This window comes from Diabrotica undecimpunctata, chromosome 4, assembly GCF_040954645.1.
Source record: "Diabrotica undecimpunctata isolate CICGRU chromosome 4, icDiaUnde3, whole genome shotgun sequence".
NCBI classification, from domain to species: Eukaryota; Metazoa; Arthropoda; class Insecta; order Coleoptera; family Chrysomelidae; genus Diabrotica; species Diabrotica undecimpunctata.
Genome location: NC_092806.1, coordinates 956,357 through 977,411, shown reverse-complemented (window position 1 = coordinate 977,411; position 21,055 = coordinate 956,357). Strand labels below are relative to the sequence as shown.

At 31.8% G+C, this 21,055-nt stretch overlaps 2 protein-coding genes across 5 annotated transcripts in view; both read left to right on the top strand.

Annotated features, from left to right (window-relative positions):
• The window catches only part of LOC140439031 (uncharacterized), a 359,260-nt gene that overhangs the window by 287,611 nt on the left and 50,594 nt on the right, over positions 1-21,055 (top strand). The gene's annotated exons all lie outside the window — the stretch shown is intronic.
• Positions 1,833-3,937, top strand: LOC140439030 (putative polypeptide N-acetylgalactosaminyltransferase 9). The gene has a single exon (XM_072528664.1). The coding sequence runs from the start codon at positions 1,909-1,911 to the stop codon at positions 3,754-3,756; it is 1,848 nt and encodes a 615-aa protein (XP_072384765.1). The 5' UTR covers positions 1,833-1,908; the 3' UTR covers positions 3,757-3,937.

Here is a 21,055-nt window from a genome sequence, read left to right as displayed (position 1 = left end):
ATTGGTGTAACCCAACAAACGATGGACAGTGTTTAAAACACACAAGATAAACGTGACTGCGTTCACTGTTGAAACGAAATACTGTAGTAGTCAAGCTGAGCCCGTTTACTTTTGTGGCATCATTGAAACACTTTTCTGGATATGATGTGTAACACCTCGGTTTTAAGGAACTCCGTTTGTCCACTGTGGAGGTTAGGCTCACAGTTCCAGACTGGAATAGTACTCTCGACTTTTAAGTCTTGTGATTAAGAGAAACAAACTCATTTAAATGAAAACGTAATTTTTTTAAACTATTTTACCCTGGTTACATTCCATAGCTTAGTTTTCATTAAAAATAATTATATCTGATCAAATAAAGTCTTTTTGACATTACTTTTAATAATACAATAGTGTTTTCTGAATGTTTATAATTTTATAGTAATATAATAATATTGATTATATTGTATAACTATTTATTTAAAAATAAAACAGTTTTACAATCGACTTCAGGTACAGTCATCGTTGAACAACCAACTTTTATTGCCCTGTCAACTCCAATATGTTGGCTCGGCAGTTTTATCACTTGAAATTGCGAAACGGCGGCCTGGTCGGCAATTTACTCGGCCCGTAATTGATATCGTTATGCTCATTTAAACAGGGGATTAATTTGTTTTATCTAATTTGTCAGAGGTATTCCAAACTGTCGGTTTATAAACGGACAAACAAGCCCCAGCGCTAATTTGGAGCCTTCGAGAATCATCAATCTCGGGAGAAAAACTGGAGGCGGTAAAAATAAGTCGTCGCTGAGATTGCCCAGAAAGGTATTTAATTAATGATACGTGTGCCCATAATTAGATGTTCAAAATCACAACGAAATCATTACTCACTTTAAGATAGTTCTTTTTATTATTTTTTATATTTTTTATCCTTAACACAGGAGCTGATATTTGTTTCGATCACAATCTATTGGTACATTTTAAATTTAATTAAGAATTTGAAACGTAACTAGAGTTATACATGGGCGTCCAACATCCTGAGCCTTTTATAAATGATGTTTCGCCTTTGTCCAATATTTCTTTTATTATACTAACAAGCTAAGGGTACTTTGTACTGCAATCTGTTCAAGAAGATCAATTAGCAGTTTTATTCTAACCTAAATTGTTACAGTTGTCATTTTAAGAACTATATTTTCGCTCAGGAATGTTTTCGTCGATACTAACTTACACTTATATATACAGATATATACACATTTACATTTATACAGACGTATATATCTAGCAAATAGAGAATATTAGGGAACATAGACAGTTTTAACATCAAACACAGACACAAAAAGAACGAAAATATTGATATACAGTTATCTGTTATCAAGTCCGTCCTCATTTACACGTCAGAAACGTGGATGGTGACAAAAAGCGATGGAAAACGTTTAGGCTGTTGTGAAGGTAAAATCATCAGTAATATTTATAAAGGAGTACAGGAAAATTCATTATCGCGTGTAGGCGCAAATTTTAAGCTTTACCGCATTATTAGATCGATCAAAATAAATAAGCTGCGATGGGTAGGCCATTTAGAAAGAATGAACGAGATGAGGCCTTTAAAACACATTTATAACCAAATACGGATAATATATATAAAGAATAATCTTTTGCCGTGCCTAGATTTCTATAAATATTTGATCAAGCCGGAATCAACATAAGATATGATTTATTTATTTGTTCAACAGTTATTCAAAATATCGGTAAATATACTTTGGCTTACTTACGTACACAACTTGTTAAAATATTTAAATTTTCGTGATACCAAATCACCTACTTTAAAATCCACAGGTATCAATCTGACTTAATTTGAGATAAGATTACCGAATAGTGCTTACTCGATACCACATTTTAGTTGTCATGTTAAAATAGCTTTATTTACGAACCTAACATGAGAGCTATTTTTATTAGAAAAAAACATTTTTTCTCATTCGTGGCCGTTGTGCTTGTGGTTTGGTTATTTGGATTCATTTACCTTCTAGGAGATAGCGATCTGTTTTCGTATTTCAGCAATGCAGAATCAAATCAGAGGCAAATGGAGAGATTTAACAAAATATTTCGAGACAACAAAGAAAAATTTGCCGGCCCTGTAGCACCTGACATAGAAGTGCAGAAGCCGTCCGTACAAAAAATAGACATACAGGAAGAACCAGCAAAACCGAAAGTTAAATATGGCGATATGGGTAAAGGTGTAATTCTTCCAGATTATGTGCCACCAGAACTACAAACTAAAATAGAGGAAGGCTGGAAGAATCATAGTTTTAACCAATATGTTAGTGACTTGATTGGTGTTCGAAGATCGTTGCCTGACTACAGAGATGAATGGTGCACCATCCCTTATAGGTACGAAATTAAACTTCCTAAAACTTCTATTATAATTTGTTTTTTTAACGAAGCCTGGTCAACGTTAATTCGTTCTGTAAATTCAGTGTTAGATAGGACTCCTCCAAATTTGTTGGAAGAGGTTATTCTTGTAGATGACTATTCCGATATGGATCATTTGAAGAGTCCACTAGACGAATACTGGGAAAGTGAACCAAAAGTTAAAATTGTCAGAAACACTCAAAGAGAAGGTCTTATAAGATCGCGGTTGATAGGAATGTCGCACGCTAAAGCTGAGATACTAACATTCTTGGACTCGCATATTGAGGCTACTCCCGGATGGCTAGAACCGTTGCTAGAACAAATCCGTGTTAATTACACTACAGTAGTGTCGCCAGTGATAGATATTATTAACTATACAACTTTTGAATACGTACCGCACAAACAAGACATTTTTGTCGGAGGATTTGATTGGAATTTAGTATTTACGTGGCATAAAGTACCGCAAAGAGAAGATGAACGAAGGACTGATTCAGCAGAACCAGTGTACAGTCCTACAATGGCTGGAGGTCTCTTTAGTATCAGCAAAAAGTTTTTTGAAGAATTGGGAACATACGATCCAGATCTAGAGATATGGGGCGGAGAAAATTTGGAGCTGTCGTTTAAAATTTGGACTTGTGGTGGTTCACTACAGATTGTTCCGTGCTCTCACGTAGGACATGTCTTCAGAGTAAGCTTCCCGTATAGTATTAGCAATGGTGAATCTACAAAAAGTGTTATGGACAAGAATCTTAAGCGTGTGGCTGAAGTCTGGATGGATGATTACAAAGAGTACTATTATAAAAGGAAAGGAACTTATTATAAAAGTGTTCAGTATGGTGATGTGTCTAGCAGGAAAAAACTTAGAAAGGATTTGCACTGTCAGTCATTTGATTGGTATATAAACAATGTGTATCCGGAATTGTTTATACCAGATAAAATCTACGGTTACGGTGTTATTGGTACTACCGACTGGAAGTTTTGTCTAGATAGTTGGGGAAGACATGGCAATGCTTTTGTTCCTCTTCCGATTAAAACATGCTACGCAGATAGTCTTGGCGGTAGCCAGTTTTGGTATTATACACATGATAAAGAAATAAGAAAAGAAGAGCATTGTATGGATTTGAATGAATCGAACGAGGATCTTGTTGGTTTATACCCATGCGACAAAAAATCTAGCAGTCAAAAGTGGCTTTTTGATCCAGTTTCTAAGTTTTTTATTAACCAAGCGAATAAAAAGTGTTTAGATGTAAAAAATAAACAACTAACAGTGACTGATTGTGATAATAATAGTCCACATCAAAAATGGTTTGTGCAACATTTCAATGGTACTCAAAATTCGCCGTACTCGTTTAATATTCAAAAACTAACCAACTAAGTGTAAGAGCAGAAATATGTGAATAGATACAACAGACGTGAATCTCAATTGAACCAAGTTGTTAAATCGTTGATTTGTATAAATGTATCGCTATATGCAACAAAATAGTTTAACATAATCAGAATGTATATTTTTTAAAACGTCTAAAACTCTGCGAATAAACTTAGCAATGATTTTGTTATCAGTTGTATTTTCTGTTGATTATTAATAAAAACTTTACAAATACTTATAAATATATTATAAAAATATCTTGCTTGCCCAGTGGTGTTCCTCAGATTTAATTTAAGGATCTTTTTTTATTTATGGTCACAAAGTACTAAGATTTTATTTTTTATGTAAGTTCTTAGTTATCAAAATAATAAATATCTAGTAAATTATGAGATGATAGAGTGTTATAAATTAACGAAGACAATTTTTTGTTAAACTATAAGGTATGTAATGTTTAAGTAATTGTGTTCAATAAATCTTCTCTATTCCTATATATTTCGTTTTGCTTTTCCCATTTTTTATTTTTAAAATTGCTATATGTTATTCTTATTGTATTCGTTTAATTTTTATGAATTTTACACAATCCATTATAATTTATATAATTCGCAATGCCATTTTTTTCGCCAGATGCCATTTTCTTGTATGCCTTTTTATGTTATGTCTTAAGATTTTTATTTCAAAGTTTCAAATGTGGGTATGAGTCTTCTTAATGTTTTGTATATATGACATTTCGTGAATCTTGCCTTATCTTTGTTGCTTAATTAATACATGGTAGCTATTATTGGAGAAGAATATTCATCTCCTTACCAGATATCTTAAATATGTAACGTTTTCTACACTTGTCAATGTTATACTCTTTCTATTGTTAAGTGTTTCAATTGCTTGTTTGACTCTCATGATTTGTAAATTACCTTATTGTGCTGACCACTTCATCTGCTTAAATGCCTCTATCATTACCCTTTTCGATCTTTTAATTATGTCGAAATCATTTGCACATCTTTTCTTGTCGTTCTCTGGAAAATAGTTGTCGAGTGTTTTATTATTTTCTCAAATGTGATGTTGAATAGTGACATATGTCAGTATTTCATTCATCTGATAGCTGCTTATCCACCCATATATTTATTGTATCTCATGCGTTTTATTCAGTAAGAAGTTTCCTCCTTCCTTAATCAGCTTAGATGTTATTTGGACTAATCTCGGTGCTTTATTATTCTTTAATTTGTGTACAGCTGGTATTTCTAGACATCGTTGTTTTCGGTTTAAGTTCTTTTCTGGTTTTCTTTAGTTTCTGCTATAATTTTATTGTCTTTGATATTCTAGTTCTGTGTTCATATTTTTTGGTGAATTTTCTTTCGTTCTTAATTGTATTTTCCTTTTGCTTTTCTAGTTCCGTGCCTCTGCTGCATTGGGGCATGTATAGTTTTTTTTTGTTTTCGTTATTATGTGACATTCTTGATCAAAGTAATCATTTTTTGTTTCTTTTTTGTTTTTCTTGAATTTCTAGTACTTCTTCAGCCACAACATTTATGATGCTTTTGCAGACTTATATTCTTTATTTATGTTTTTGAATTTTTTTATTTTTTGTAGTCCATTGTTTAATTTTTTTATATTCCTTATTTTTATTGTCATCTTTAAGCACCTCTATTGGTATAGTTTGCTCTATTTCTTTTTTGATATTTAATTGATTGGCCATTATTCTACTTTTAATCATGTAATGATTGGAATCCGCAATTTTAACATCTTCTGGTATGTAGGTTAGTGTCTGGTGCTGAATTGATGTCTTAAGGCAACAGTGATACTACGACTTTTCTATTTACAGTAAGTCTGTCTGGTGTTTTTCAAGTGCCATTGTATATTTTTTTTTTTTTCGTTCAAAGTATGTACTAGCTATAATCATGCAAAGTGATCCTGCTAGGTTTATTACCCTGTTGCCGATATAATTTGATAGCTCATACATTCTGTTGTTACCTATTGTGGATTGAAATTGATTTTTCTTTCCAACTTTTGTGGTTAGGTCTCCGTAGATTTTTTTATATCATTGTTTGGCATGATTGATATGCAGATTTCAATTTATCACAGAAATTTTCTTCAACTTGATAACATCAATTTGATCTGTAGCGCCATTAAAAGGAACGAAACTACATAAAAATTGTTGTATTATTTATATAAATACAGTCATTAGTTTTAATAAGTACTATTAATAATTTATATAAATCCACTTATTATTCAAAAAATATATTTTAACATTTATTTAGGTGTTTTTCGTACAAGTTTAGCATCAATTACAATAATATAATTATGTATTTCTAACATCTATAAATATCCACCTTCAAATGATAAAAATTTGATAAATATATGATACATATATTTAAAATTACCATATGTTGAATACTAAAGCAAATCATGAGCGCTGCTATAGGTGAGAATAAAATATCGTATTTTTGTCGAATTATTGGTTTTTGTGTACTACAAAGAGAGGCAAAAATACATCCGATGTGTCAGAAAAAATATGGAAATTAAAATAGGAGCAGCTTGTGTTATTTATTAATTATTATTTGAATTCATCGGGTTTAATAAAACGAAGAAACTTATAAATCAGGTGAAAACAAACTAGTTGCAATGCTTAAAGATCATACACAACATTACAACTCCAACAACTTTGGAACGAAACAATTATTAGCTCTTCCTAAAACTCTTTGTCTCTATAATGAATGTTAAAAAAAATTTGGATAAAGCTTTAGGAACAAAGAACTATAAGATAGTTGCTTGATGCAATTTATCTAGATGTTCAGATGGACTATAAAAATTTACAATAGCATCAGCCTGATATTCTAGAATTATAGATTCCTGTAGATTCTTTAAGTTTTTGTAAAGATTAGTCATATATTTGCTCTAACGTTGTTTATTCACATTGTTCACTTATTGATTTACTTATGCTTGTTTAATATCGTTCCCTCTATCTGCATCTTCTTTGTAGATTAATTTTTTTGTCGTTTACCCTCTCCCCTCCCAACCTAGAAAATGAAAGCAAAAGTATAACAAAAAAAAACTGTTTCAACGTATTTTAACATATTTCAGATCTAGATAGTTATATTTGAACTCATTACGACCAAGAAGGTAGGAAAAAAACTTAAATCAACAAAAATTCGGATATATTATCTTACAAAAAACAATCCTACAAAAGCAACTGAGGTAATCAAATTGCCACATCTCCAGTTGAAATTGTTAACGCAATAATTAACAACTACAGACAAATGTCTTCGAAAGAAAATTTTAACCCTGTATTTTTGTAAAACAAACTAAAGACCGGAAGGTCTTACCTTTCTCTTGAAAACTACAACATTCCATTTATTGCTCGTCTTACGTTACAAAAACTAAACAACTCACTAAAAATCTAAAAGAAACAAGTCCTGGGATGGACAATATTCCAACTGTTTCTGAAAACGCCTACATACTTCTGCTAAAAATTACATGTTTTAATTATTTAACTTCATGAGGTAACGACACCAGTGCCCAACTGTTTGGTCCAAATGTATTATTCTCCCATTTCTCAAAAGCCAAAAATCTCGTATTAACCCTGATTCCTATAGATCGACTAGCCTAATTTGTGCAATAGACAAGCTACTAGAAAGAAATATCAATTCAAGGCTGAATTGGTATCTAGAAAGTCCAAATTTACTTATAAACGAACAAAATGCTTTTCGAAAAAAATGACCTGGGATAGACAACATATTAGAACTGAAAAGTGATATTCACGAATCGCTGTCAAAAACACAACATTGTATTGCAGTATTTTTTGACTTAAAAAAGCATTTAATACATGTTGGTGATACAACTACTTAAAAAAGTTACAGTCATAAAATATTCGTGGAAATTGCCTTTATTTCATTAAGAACTTTCTAGAAAGTAGATTGTTTCGTGTAAGAGTTAAGAACTACTATTCCCAAAAACAGGAGAAAGAAAATGTGACACATCAAGGCTCAATAATTAGCTCTACACGATTCTTAATCGCCATTAATGACAAACTTAATCAAAAACCTCATCTTCTTCATCTTTTGGTGCTGAATTCAGCGGGTAGGCGTTCAGGCTAGTTGGGTTATGCGTAAGGATTCTTGCTCTTCTCTTCTTATTATTGTATTGATATCAGGTATGTCGCACCAGTTTTTTATGTCTCTGAACCATGATTTTTAAAAGATTATCTTTGGCGCCTCTTGAAATAAGGATTAGAAGGCCCTGGGACTTTTGACTGTTTAACAATCTTTAAACCTCATAAAACCTTTTAAAGCACATTAGATAAAAGACATAAGAATACGACTTACTCACAATCAATTTATTCTACCATCATTTCGCATACTGTAATTTGCTATGCATCTTCAGATCAACGGTACATGGTAAACTAAATGCTGAAGATCTACTAACTCGTATTAGATTGTAAAAATTAAAAATTAAATAATTTTACTTACATGCCTATACAAGAATTATTATTAAATGTTTGAGAAAACATAGTTTATAAATCCAATATAATAATCTGGTGACTTTTAAACCATCCATATTTACAGATGCATCCTAGTGTTTTCTTTTAGTTTGCAGTTCATTATACTCGTATCTTTTACCTGTTTTCCTCACTTTCTATTCCATATCGTTATCAAAAGAGAAAATTAAGGCAAACATATAGCAAAAAACTATTTCAACGTATTTTAAATCTAGCTATATAATATATGATCCAATTACGACCAAGTAGGTAGGCAAAAACATTTAAATCAACTAAAATGTCGATATATTATCGTACAAAATACAATCCTACTAAAGTAACTGAGTCTCTCCCTGTCTGATGATTCAATCAAAAAACAATACAGCTTATCTCGTACAGAATTCATCGAAGAAATGAAAAACGAGCCTCTAAGAACTAATAAGATAATTTTGATTATTATTGTTGTGCCGTATTTGGACTAAGGCAACCGAGATGCACAATATCGGCTCATATTTTTTAACAAGTAGACGTAATAACTAGCTACGGGTTATATCTTTTGTTCGGAGAGTATACTTCACCAGTATCAATGGAGTGTTTGTGATAAGATCTGTTTGAGATAATGGTTACAGAAAATGGATGTGCGGACAATCTGATTATATTTATATCTTTATTTATCAATGATCTTGAGTAAATGTAAGTAAATACAAGTAAATAAGTGTATTTAGTTGAGTGTAATTATTTTTATAAATACTTCGTTTTATTTATAAAAGGACTACGAGATCAAGAACATAGGAGATAAAAAGTCAGTCCTTTTTCAAAAGATTTTTTTAATTACAACTTTGATAAAATGTTGAAATTAATTTTTTTAAAATATATATCTTCAAATTGAAGCCCCAAAAAATCGATTGTGATCTGTTAATTATATACCTCTTTAAATAAATGCTCATCGAGATAAAAAATCATTCTCATTTCATTCTAAAAACGAAGCAAAATCAGCTGTAAATCTTCAAAAATTTATCACCAACCATCCCTCATATACCTAAAAATCCGCATTAGATTTTTTAAGTTTTGTCAGATGAAAATTTAAATATTAAGTCGATTGAATATTAAGTCGATTAGTAGTTGGCATTTGAAGCCGCAAGACGGAAAGCAGACAAAAATGTAGAAATAAAAAAAAAGCCTATAAAAATGGACAAATAGAAAAAATGGAAGAAAATTTTAAAAACAACTAAATTAGAGGGGCTTACGAATACCTAAAAAACAATAAAAGTGGGTATAAACCTCAAACAATTCTATGTTAAGATTAAAGTGGGCAAATAATCAGTGAACAACAGAAAGTCACAGAAACATGGAAGCAATATTTTACGACACTACTTGGTACACAAGTTGATATGGAAGATGAAATTAGTACGAACTACGCAGAAGAGAATGAAGTAGAGAATGAAGTAGAAGCTCCAATCATAGAGGAAGTTCTCGAAGCTATTAAGGTCCAGAAAAACAATAAAGCCCCGGAAGTTGGCGAAATACCAGCAGAATTATATAAGGTAGGTGGCGATCACCTAGCAAGTCACATCCACGCGCTCATTAAAAGACATGACAAGAAGAGAAAATACCCGACGACTGGAAGAAAAGAAGTATTGTATGCCTAATCTATACAAAGGAGACAATGTCCAGTGCAAAAACTACCGTGGAATTTCTATACTATGTACAGCATATAAAGTCCTCACTTATATTATAAACCAGCGGCTCCAACCACTATTAGAAAATATTATTGGAGGGTATCAGACAGGCTTTCGTCAGGAAAGATCGACACTGGATCAAATATTTACAGTCAAACAGATCTTGAGTAAATCATGGGAACATGACATTGATGTTCACAACGTGTTTGTAGACTTCAAACAGGCATACGATTAAATCAAAAGGAACAAACTCTACAATATATTGGCTGAATTAGCAATACCACACAAGCTAATTAGACTCATTAAAGACACAATGGATGAAATTCAGGCACGTGTACCAATACAAATTCACCGGACACACTTTTCAAAATTTCGCAGGGATTAAACCAGGGAGATAGGCTGGCCGCAACATTGTTTAACCTGGCATTGGAGTATGCGGTTAGGCAAATGCAAACGAGAGAATGGACGAGAAAATCTACTGAGCAACCGAACAGTTTAACTGGCCGCTTATACCGATGATATTAATATTATTAGTAGATCTTTAACAGGAGCACAGGAAACATACGCAGACTTAAAAACGCAAACAAAAATGCTAGCTCTGGAAATTATCACAGAAAAAAACAAAAATAATGATATGACGAGATGATGATAGACGAGAAGAAATATAGTCCCACAAAACATTATACACGAAGATGGCATTGAAATGGTTAAAAAGTTAACATACCTGTGAGTAGAAATATATCCCGACGGATCACAAGATGCAGAAATGGGAAAGAGAATAACGCAGGCAAACAGAGCTGATTTTGCCTTCCCCCATATATTTTGTACTCAAAATGTCCACCGAAATAGAAAGATGAGAATTTATAAAACCTTAATTCGATCAATAGCATACTATGGCAGTGAAGAATGGGTCCTGAAAGAAGCATCCAAAAGCAAACTCGACACATTGGGAAAGAAAGTACTGAGGAGAATACTATGACCTGTGAGGGAAAACGGAATCTTCAGAAGTCGATACAACAACGAGCTTAATCAACTTTATAAGGAAGCACCACTGTCAGACTTTATTAGAATACAAAGATTGCAATGGGCCGGACATGTGATAAGAATGGAAGAGGATAGGCTACCAAATAGAGCACTGAATGCTACAATGCTGGGAAAGAGACCGGTTGAAAAGCCAAGAAAGCCCTGGGAAGACACAGTAAACAGCGACGCACAAGCCCTTTTAGGAGTCCGTGTATGGAGAAGATCAGCCACAGACAAGCAAGGGTGAAGGCAAAAATAAAGGGGACCAAGGCTTAATTTGGGCTGCAGTGTCGTAGAGAAGAGGGCGAATACCTTCAGATTTAAATGTAAATGTCGCAATTTGTATGTTAATTCGAGAATTAATTTGGATTAAAAATAGCAAATTACTAGCGGCGCAAAATATATTCTACTATCAATATTTTCTTGCGACATACCTTTATTTAAGTCCAAATTATTTTAATGGGATTGATTTCACAATAATTAGGTGGTAATTGCAATATCGCAACCCTACGTTCTTTTGCTACATAATTTACAACGTAATTCTTAGATTTTGATGAATTTAATTTATATACAAAACGAGAATACTTCTTAGAAGGCTCAAAATCATAACAAAATTTGATAAAAAGAGAAACAAAGTCGCAAGACAAATACTAAATATCTCCCCAATCATTTAAAAAATAAAAGAACATAGAACAGCATCTAAAAATATTAAATGGCAATTTTCTCCAAACAATTTTTACTGTTTAAATAGTTAAGCATAAACAATTGATATTGCAAGAAATATTAAGAAGAAAGTATCAAAATTTGAATAATAAAACAAACATACATCTTTTATTACATATGTTACGACACTTGTATAACAATCAATATGGATGAAAATCCACTTCTCCTTTCTAATCGATTTCCTTCAAGCCTCTCTTGAGGCGCAACAAAAACTAGTTTTGCAGTGATGAACGGCACCATAAATTTTTGGAATGATGATGTTATTCGATAAATGTTTAAATTAACAATAAAAGAAAAACGTTCTTTATAGATTCTTGTTACGATTTAAGTACTCATAAATTTAAGCTCGTTTAAGAGAAAAAAAATCTACGAAACAAAGTTGCTCAATTTCAAAGAGTGTTGTATGTATGTATATTGCGAATAAATGTCAGAACGCGGTTTAATGATCAAACAATTACATTGTGCGATAAGATCGAAGCTTCTGGTATTTGCAAGATGAGGACGATTAACTAATATCTTGTTAATGGCAAATTATCTATCAAACATCTTCTTTCGCGTAAAACATGCACATATAACTTGAGTTAGGAGTAACTTTTTTAAATTCATTAGTTGTGCGTTGTTAGGTACCATCATATTATTTGACAGATGTCCCGATTTCTCTGACAAACTTTGTTTCATCTGCCATAAATCATGTCTTACACTTTTACTTTTTCTGTCGTACTTCGTTACTTTAAGAGATAACACTTAAAACAAATCTATTATCAATCGTCTAAAAATAGTAATTTATGACTGTTGGATCGATTATTTCTACGGGTAGATAGATAAATAAATAAATACTTGATTTTCTTTTAGATAAATATAAAAATAAACAAACACACTAAACAAGTAACAACAAAATAAGTATCATTTAAAATTGTAGAAATTCTTCAAATGAATTAATAGTTTGTGCAATCAAAAATTCACCTGGCGCTGTCACCCTTAGCTCATTCTCCATCCTGCCATTTCTAGGAAGGTGGACAAGTCAACAGGAGACATCTCTCTTATGTGGGCAGGTGTGGGTCAGAACTCGCCGAACGCGTACTCTCGTATTAACGATAACTCCGGGTATTCACTTAGGACATACTCTACAGTTTCGTCTTCTCGTTTACACTTACTACATAGAGGTGTGTCTGCTAGCCCCAGTGTGTGAAGGAGTTTGGTTAGTTGACAACGACCAGTTAAAAAACCAACTGTCAAACGTAGGTTTCTCCTGGTCATTACCAAGTACTTCTTTGATGCTGACTCTTCAAGGTTACTTATGTAGTGTTACCCTGGCAAGTTTACATCCTTGTCTTTCTTCCCATCTTTTTACGGTTTGCGTATGGGAGTGACATTTGACAATTTTCGCGATTGTTGTAGTTGACCAATCAAAAAGATCCCCAAGTCCTAAGAGTCTTATGCCTGCCGCCTTCCTAGATAATTGGTCAGCAATGCGGTTGCCTTTATTCCTATTGTGTCCTTTAACCCACCTTAGGATGATGGTATTACCATCTGAAGCTTGAGTTAGTGACTCGTAATACTCCATTACTAACCCTGATGTGACACGTGGTCTATTCAAGGTTAGTAGCTCTTGTCTGCTATCTGTGCAGATCATTATAGTTAGTTCTATCTGAATTACGCTGGCATTTTTGCCCATACCCTACTTTATTCTTAGGTTCAGTGATCTTGAGCATCCTGAGCCTTCTTTCATTTTGGAGCCATCGGTGTATATGCAATGGGCATTTGCCACGTTTTTCTCCCTATACTGTCTTTTTTCGATTTTGTAGGGTTTTTTAAAGACAAACTTTGGTTCAATTGAGTCGCACCCTGCCTGTAGCAGTGGTAGCGCATCCAGCTCTCCCCACCAGAAACGAGTCCTCAATTGCCCCATTCTTACATCAAGGTTTGCACCAGATGAGCGCAGTCGCATCATTGTCACTAGTGCTCGCTAAGGTTGGCAATGTTGCAAAAGTGTTGTTTTGTTTGTTGCAGGAAAATGTATATTTGTAAGAGGAAATGTGTATATAGACTTGGACGAATAATTTATAAAATAATAACAGTTTTTGTAGTATTATGATATATTTGTAAAAATTATGGTAGTCATAACAATTTAGCATTATCTCAGCTTATGCTAAATCTTAGATTTGATAATGCTAAAAGTACTACTTTATGCAGTTGTTGAACAAATAACTATTAAAATTGACGAATAATTACGTGAAGGTCTTAAAAGAATCCTAAACGATGTATTCTTAACTTTAACTCTCACACTAGCATATATATATTTTAGAAAAACGAATCAACCCATGTTGTATTTAAATAAAAATTTTATTATTCTAGCGATAAAGGCAAATATAAATAAAGAATACCAGTTGTACGATTACGGCTTGAACAAACTTCCTAAAACATATTTAATGAAAATTTCTTAGTAAAACAATTACACAAATACTTCTATACTACTATTATCACCTACCAACATTTGTTTTGTTCTTACGCTAAACCCGTTACTTCTTGGTTAACAGATTTCCTAATGTTTTATTTAATGTTTTAATGGATTTCATGACTGCTTGAAATTTTTCCAAAGTACACCGGCATCGAATAATGTGAAAGTGCTTTTTCTGAGAATAAGTATTAGAGTTAGTACATGTTAGAATCGTAGTTATTAAACAAATGATTATGAGTTAGTACATAAAGGCAGTGATTTTCGTATTTAAGGACTTGTGTGTTAACAAATGGTGGTTCAACAAACCAATTTTAATAATTGAATCGTTTAAGTTTGCTTAATATCATCAATAACAATACCACGTTAAATTATTATTATTAAGTGTAAAGTAATAAATCGTGTTTAACTTAAATATGCAATGTTGTTTAAAATGAGCAAAAGATGCAATATATGCATCTATATAGTTCTGTTCTGTTATGTTATGTGTACATATTGTAACCTGAATAGTACATTTATAAGGTTTATGAGTTTTACGATGGCCTTCCTTGGTAATTGTTGTAGTATTTCACAAATCCCGGAGCTATATGTCCGAAAAGGGATTGGGCCAAAAAGGGATTAAAAATAGATGGAGTATATCTTAACCATTTGCATTTCGCAGACGACATAGTACTAATAAGCACAGATATTTATGTACTAAAATCAATGCTACAAGATTTAAATCACAAATCGAATCAAATAGGATTAAAAATAAATCTCGATAAAACAAAGATATTTAGCAACAGCCTAGACATGACGATAGATAATATCAATATAGAAACGGTAGAACAATATGAAAATCAAACCCTAGAAATTAAAAGAAGGACACAATTGTCATGCTACTTTTGGTAAGTTGAGCTTCATTTTAAAAGACAGAAAAATCCCAATACACTTAAAATAAAAAACCTATGACACTTGTATACTACCAATTGCAACTTATGAATTGGAAACTATGGCAATAACAACAAAATTGGCAGAACAATTAAGAGTAACTCAACGGGCCATGGAGAGGGCCATGTTAAATATAAGCCTCAGAGAAAAAATTCCTAACACCAAAATTCGTTGAAGAACTAAAGTAACTGACATCATGGAAAAAATGGCGACATTGAGATGGCAATGGGTAGCACATGTAGCAAGACAAGACACCAACAGATGGTCTCATAAAGTGACATTCTGGAGACCTCGAGAAACAAAAAAAAGCGTGGAAAGGCCCAAAAAGAGATGAATAGACGATATAACAGCTGTAGCTGGAAAGCAGTGGATGAGAATTGCAATAGATAGAAAAGCGTGGAAGCAATTGGAGGAGGCCTATGTCCAACAATGGATAAATGAAGGCTGAATAAGAAGAAGAATTATAAATGTACACGTTATATTCTGTACATATAACAACATAACTTTAGATAATCAACTGAACGAAATTTCAAAAGTATGATTAACATATACTTCAGTAAAAATAAAAGAGATACAATGAATAATGTTAGTTTAACGAAAGATCGAACATATAAATATACTTACTATAAAAGGAAGAAAGCTATAAGAAAAAAGTGTATGTCTTCTTTACGTAAGAGGCTTAAATCAATATCTACTAACAGCAATCTACAAAAATATCGTATGAGAAAAAGAGATTTTTGAAGTCATGAGAAATATGGGAATACGTGCGATTGATAGGGACGACTGGAAAGAAATTAGAAAAAGGTATGATGATGATGATGATGAAAAACAGCTTATAAGTCGCTAAGTAAAAATAGGAAAATGGAAAACAGGATTACATAAATATAATTAACAAATAACAATGCAATAATTGAAATGAAGTAAATATATCTCAATTACTTGTAAAATAAGATAAAGAAAAATAAAGAAATATACAGCTAAATAAAAAATATACTAAAAATAAAATAAAGAGGATTTCAATGAATATGTCTAATCATTTATTTAATACATCCTTAACTACTACTACTACTTTAAGTATTCGGATCAGATACATCAGTGAGTTATCTGCCTCTGGAAACAAACATTCTACAAAGACTAATTTTTAATAATACTTCTCGTACCGAACAGCTCAACTCCATTAAAATTACTTCACTTTCTGCGATTTTCAAACACAAGGATTACTACTGATTGCATGCGCACAACAAATTGTACTATTATCTCCAAACAAGGAATGCAAATCAGCACGTATCAGGCATACCAACCTGGCGAAAATGACTTCGGCATATTAAAGAAAATTACACCATTTAGGAAAATAACTGTTTTTTAATAGATCTAGAATGCATAACAATAATCTTTACTATTAGTAACTTGGTGAGAAGACAAACAAGGTAGTTATTTTCATATCAACAAATATTTATTATCATTGTTACCGTAACGCATATCAGGATCAGCAATTATGATTATTTTAAGTATACTTTACGTTTTATTGTAAATTAAAAAAAACCAATATTTAAATAATTCATCTAAATATGACGACTAACACATAAAGAACTTGATGTTTCACGTATTAAATATGTTTATAAAAAGTTGTATATACAAGAAGTGCAAGCAGCAAGTAAAAGACACCCTTTAAAAACTCTTCATGTGGTATCATAATATCAACTACAATGTTATACAGGCTATAAAGGTGATAAAAATTATTTTATCGCATTGTTCTAGAAATAAACTGTATTAATACATGAGTAAATATACTGTAAACATTAAAACACATTAGCAAAAAATTAATTACGCAATAAAACTTTGATTATCATTTCATTTTAGCGATTTTTAGCAAAAAATTATCTTTTGTTTGGTGTATGACAAAAATTGTTTACACTGCTTTCGCAGGAAGTTATCATCTGCCCCACAATCCTTATGAGCCCATCGGCAACATCTTCTGCATTGTCTCCACTGCTCCCCTCCTTTATTAGAAGAATACAAACATGTCGTTGCTACTGTCGTGAAAAGAAATTTTATAATCTTCACTAATATAATATTTTTCTTTGGTTTGGTTTGATTTAGGTTTAACTTCGGGTTGTTTCTCTTTTCCTGTTGAAACTGCTTTACCCAAACTTCTAACTGAAACGTATGGAGAGCTGGACCCTTACAGAGATATTAATCAAAAAATTGGAGGCCTTTGAGATGTGGATTTATCGACGAGTATTGCAAATAAGTTGGGTTGATCGAATAAGAAATGAAATAGTTTTACATGGAATGAAAAAGAGCACAGAAGTAACAAAAACGATAAAAATTCGAAAGTTACAATATTTCGGTCATGTAATGAGACATCCAGAAAGGTATAACCTTTTACACCTTATGATACAGGGTTTGATGGCCGAAAGGATAGGCCCAGGCCGAAGAAGAATATCCCGACAACCGCTAATTTATTTAGAGCCGCAGTAAACAAAGTTACTATTGCCAATATGATCGCCAACATTCGATATTCGGAGAGGGTACTGAAAGAAGAAGATTTGCTAAAGGTTCTTCGGATCTGAATTTTGAAATTTGACATTAGGTTTATCAGGGTCTTTTTTTTTATTTCTGAACGTACTCAGAATTATCTAGTAGACGTAGAAAAACAGACTACGTTTTGCGAATAAAAAACACTAAAAAATATTTTTTCATGTATATATGTCGTTAACACAAACAGCGTGGTGCACCATCTGGTGTAATGTCATTGGTGTATAATAAATCTTCAAATGATTCAATAAATAATTGTTTAAAGTGGTAAGTCACTTGTATCGACTGCTGACGGACTTATAAGAATCGCATAAACAATTACTATAGGTACTTTTATCCTACCAGGTAATTTCTGATTCGTACTTATACTTTCCTACGGAATTCTCAAGTAAATGGCTTATGTTTAGTCTGATTCAGATCAGATCCGTACTGACATGTTTATCTTATTAATAAAAGTAACAAATTTTATTAATGGTTTTTGTTTTAACTAAATAATAATTTATTTATACACATATCGTCTTTGTAATTTTTTTTTAGAAATGTATTTCAAAAATTAAACAATTTTTTGGTCTCTCTATGTTAATTATTTTTGTTTTCATATCTTGTGTATAAACAACATAATCTATTATAATTTCTTGCTTCTACCACATTATAGATCATTGTTTAAACTTAGGAAGTGTTTTCTACTAATCCATCCCTCCGACTGCTGAACAGATCCTAATGCAATCTTTTTTAGCTAGTTATGAGTCGCATTTTATAAATGTTGATAGACTTAAAATTTCTTTTTAAAGAAAATCTTTAAAAGAAAAAAAATGTGCAATCACCAAAAAGAAATCAATTTTCATACGAGAAGCTAAAGAACAAAAGCGGAATTATCAACAATTTGTAACCTCGGAAACCTTTTTTTGGAAGGTGCTAGAAAGGTCACCAATGGAGACACTGCGGACGGCAGCCAGATGGTTGGTGGAGAGCGAGTCGTGGGTTCGAAACTAGCTTTTGGAACCGAGAATGGGTCCAACGGACGAAATAAGTAAAGGTAGAACAGTAAGAGATATAAGAAAAGATATAGAAATAAAAAAAAGATAGACGGGTAAAATTACCAAAAATAAGATAAGATAGAAACAGGGCGCCACTTAACTTTTTGGGTTCAAGGAGAAAATTAAGAAACCTTAGAAAAGAAAAGAGGTAAGGAAAGATATTTAGGTTCTTAGACCAAATCCAAGGAAAGATATCGACAGTCAATTATTAAATAAATTCGGTCAACACGCTATATAAACAAATAATAAATATATTAGGCGGACTGCGTCCACCTACTTACCTACAAAACTTAATCAGCCTGATCTTTCTTCTGGTCGAAGGTATAATAATTATTTAATATAATAAACAAACATTCACAGGTATTGTTATATCAGGAAACTTATTAGGAGTCGAGAAATCAAATTCCTTGATAAAACAAAACAATATAATTAACCCCACTATGATATAGACAGCTGAATTGTACACACATGTAATAAAAATGCACCATCAATTATTAAATGGTGGTATACATATAACAATAAACAGTATTATTATTAGAAAATACCTTTACAAATACAATATTATAATAAAATCATACACAGTTTAAATTATCAGCGAAGAGAGCCTGATAGTATTTAATAGTATTCAACTAAAGCTGATATAAATCTCTCTTTGCTGTTTATGGGCTTATCTCGAGATAACGGGTTAAAAATGTATAACAATTATAGCAAATAACAAAATGATTATATTTAAATTCTAAAGAATACAAAAAGGTTTCAAGAAGTCTGTATTAAAAAAATAAACCACCACACTTGGTTTCAGATAATTATCTATATCGCACTGTTGTTTAATGATTAACTAAGAATTAAAATTCAACGTTCGTAATTTAGAACTTCTTAATGGCCGATTAAAAGTTCGTATGAAAATATTAAATGTTCCTTGATTTAATGTTAACTCAGTAGTTAACCTTAACTACAGGAGAAGAAATAGTCGACGGAGATTAGCCCAGATAGTTGAAGATAAAATGATTATGATAACTTAGGATAAGTCTTGATGACTGCTGCACTCTTCACTGAAGCTAAATACTTTACTTGTATTAAACACTGAAGTTGATTAAATTTAAGGTAGTTTATACCAATTTTTAATCTAATATGGTACTAAATTAAGAACTGAAACATTTAAGTGTAGACACGCTTAAAAAAAAATTCACAGAGACGATAAGATAACACATAGACGGTAATATCAGCAAGCGTCTTTACGCAAAGATCGGGCAGAAGTAATATTCTTCCTCTCAAAATTTTACAAGCTTCCCCAAAAATAAAGGTGAGATAACCCCCAGTTAAAAATGACAGCTTATCCTGTATCTATTTCTAAGAAGGTGGAAGGTTCGAGGTAAAGAACGGTACTAGCAATTGGAAACGTGAGGAACATAAAACTTTCTGAATTACGTTCTCTCAGAAAATTACTATAATGTGCCTTCGACGATGTTTACCAAATTTATCAAAAAGAAATCGCCTGAAACCGGAAAGAATTAACCGAGGAGTCAAAAGCAAATTTGCCCAATAAAAATAATCCTGAAAATAATCTTTTGTGTGACACGATGCATTTATTTGTCAACTTCCTTTTTAAGAAATGAAATGTGAAAACGAATTTAACTTACGATTTTGGAACACGTCTTACAAAATACTTTATCTTTACTTGGTTCTTACTCAGAAAAACACTTTACCCAAGTACTTTTTTAAATGGTAGACGTATTTTAATTAAATATATACCAAACACTTTAAAAATACTAAACACCATTTAACGTTTACTTTAAACAAATGTTTATCATTAACCAAATGCTGAAAACTGACAAAATAATTAGATCCTTAGAGGTAGGTAGGTATCTACGACTTGCTACACTAATAAAATTATATTTATCTTAAAAAATCCATGATTATTAAATTCGGAACTAAATGTTAAATTGCAGATAGATAATGAGCTTGTCCATATCCAAGTTATAGAATTCCAACTAAGAGAGAAAAATTTCAAACTTTTATACAGTTTATATTTAAAAAATGCAAAATAAATTCTATTTAGCATAGATATGCAATGTTGTTTGAAATTAGTAGTAAAAATATGCAATATATATGTCTATGTACATTTTGCATATTTTAGTTAGTATTTCACTCTCTAATACTAACCCATAAAAACTACGTAGAGGCATACTATCAAAGTGAATATAAAAATCTAGAAATTAAGTGTAAAAAGAGCAGTAATGTGAAAAATATTTAATACTCCATAAAGATGGCACAACTAATGTAATATTTTTCTATATTTATGATACCATTTATGACTAGATGGCTTCTTTGTATAATTCAGTAAGAAATACAATGAAAAATATATCAGATTTTATTTTTATTTCCGCGAATACCATAAACTATAGATATAAAAACCAATAACAACAAATCACTAAGTCCTATCCTGTGAGTCTAA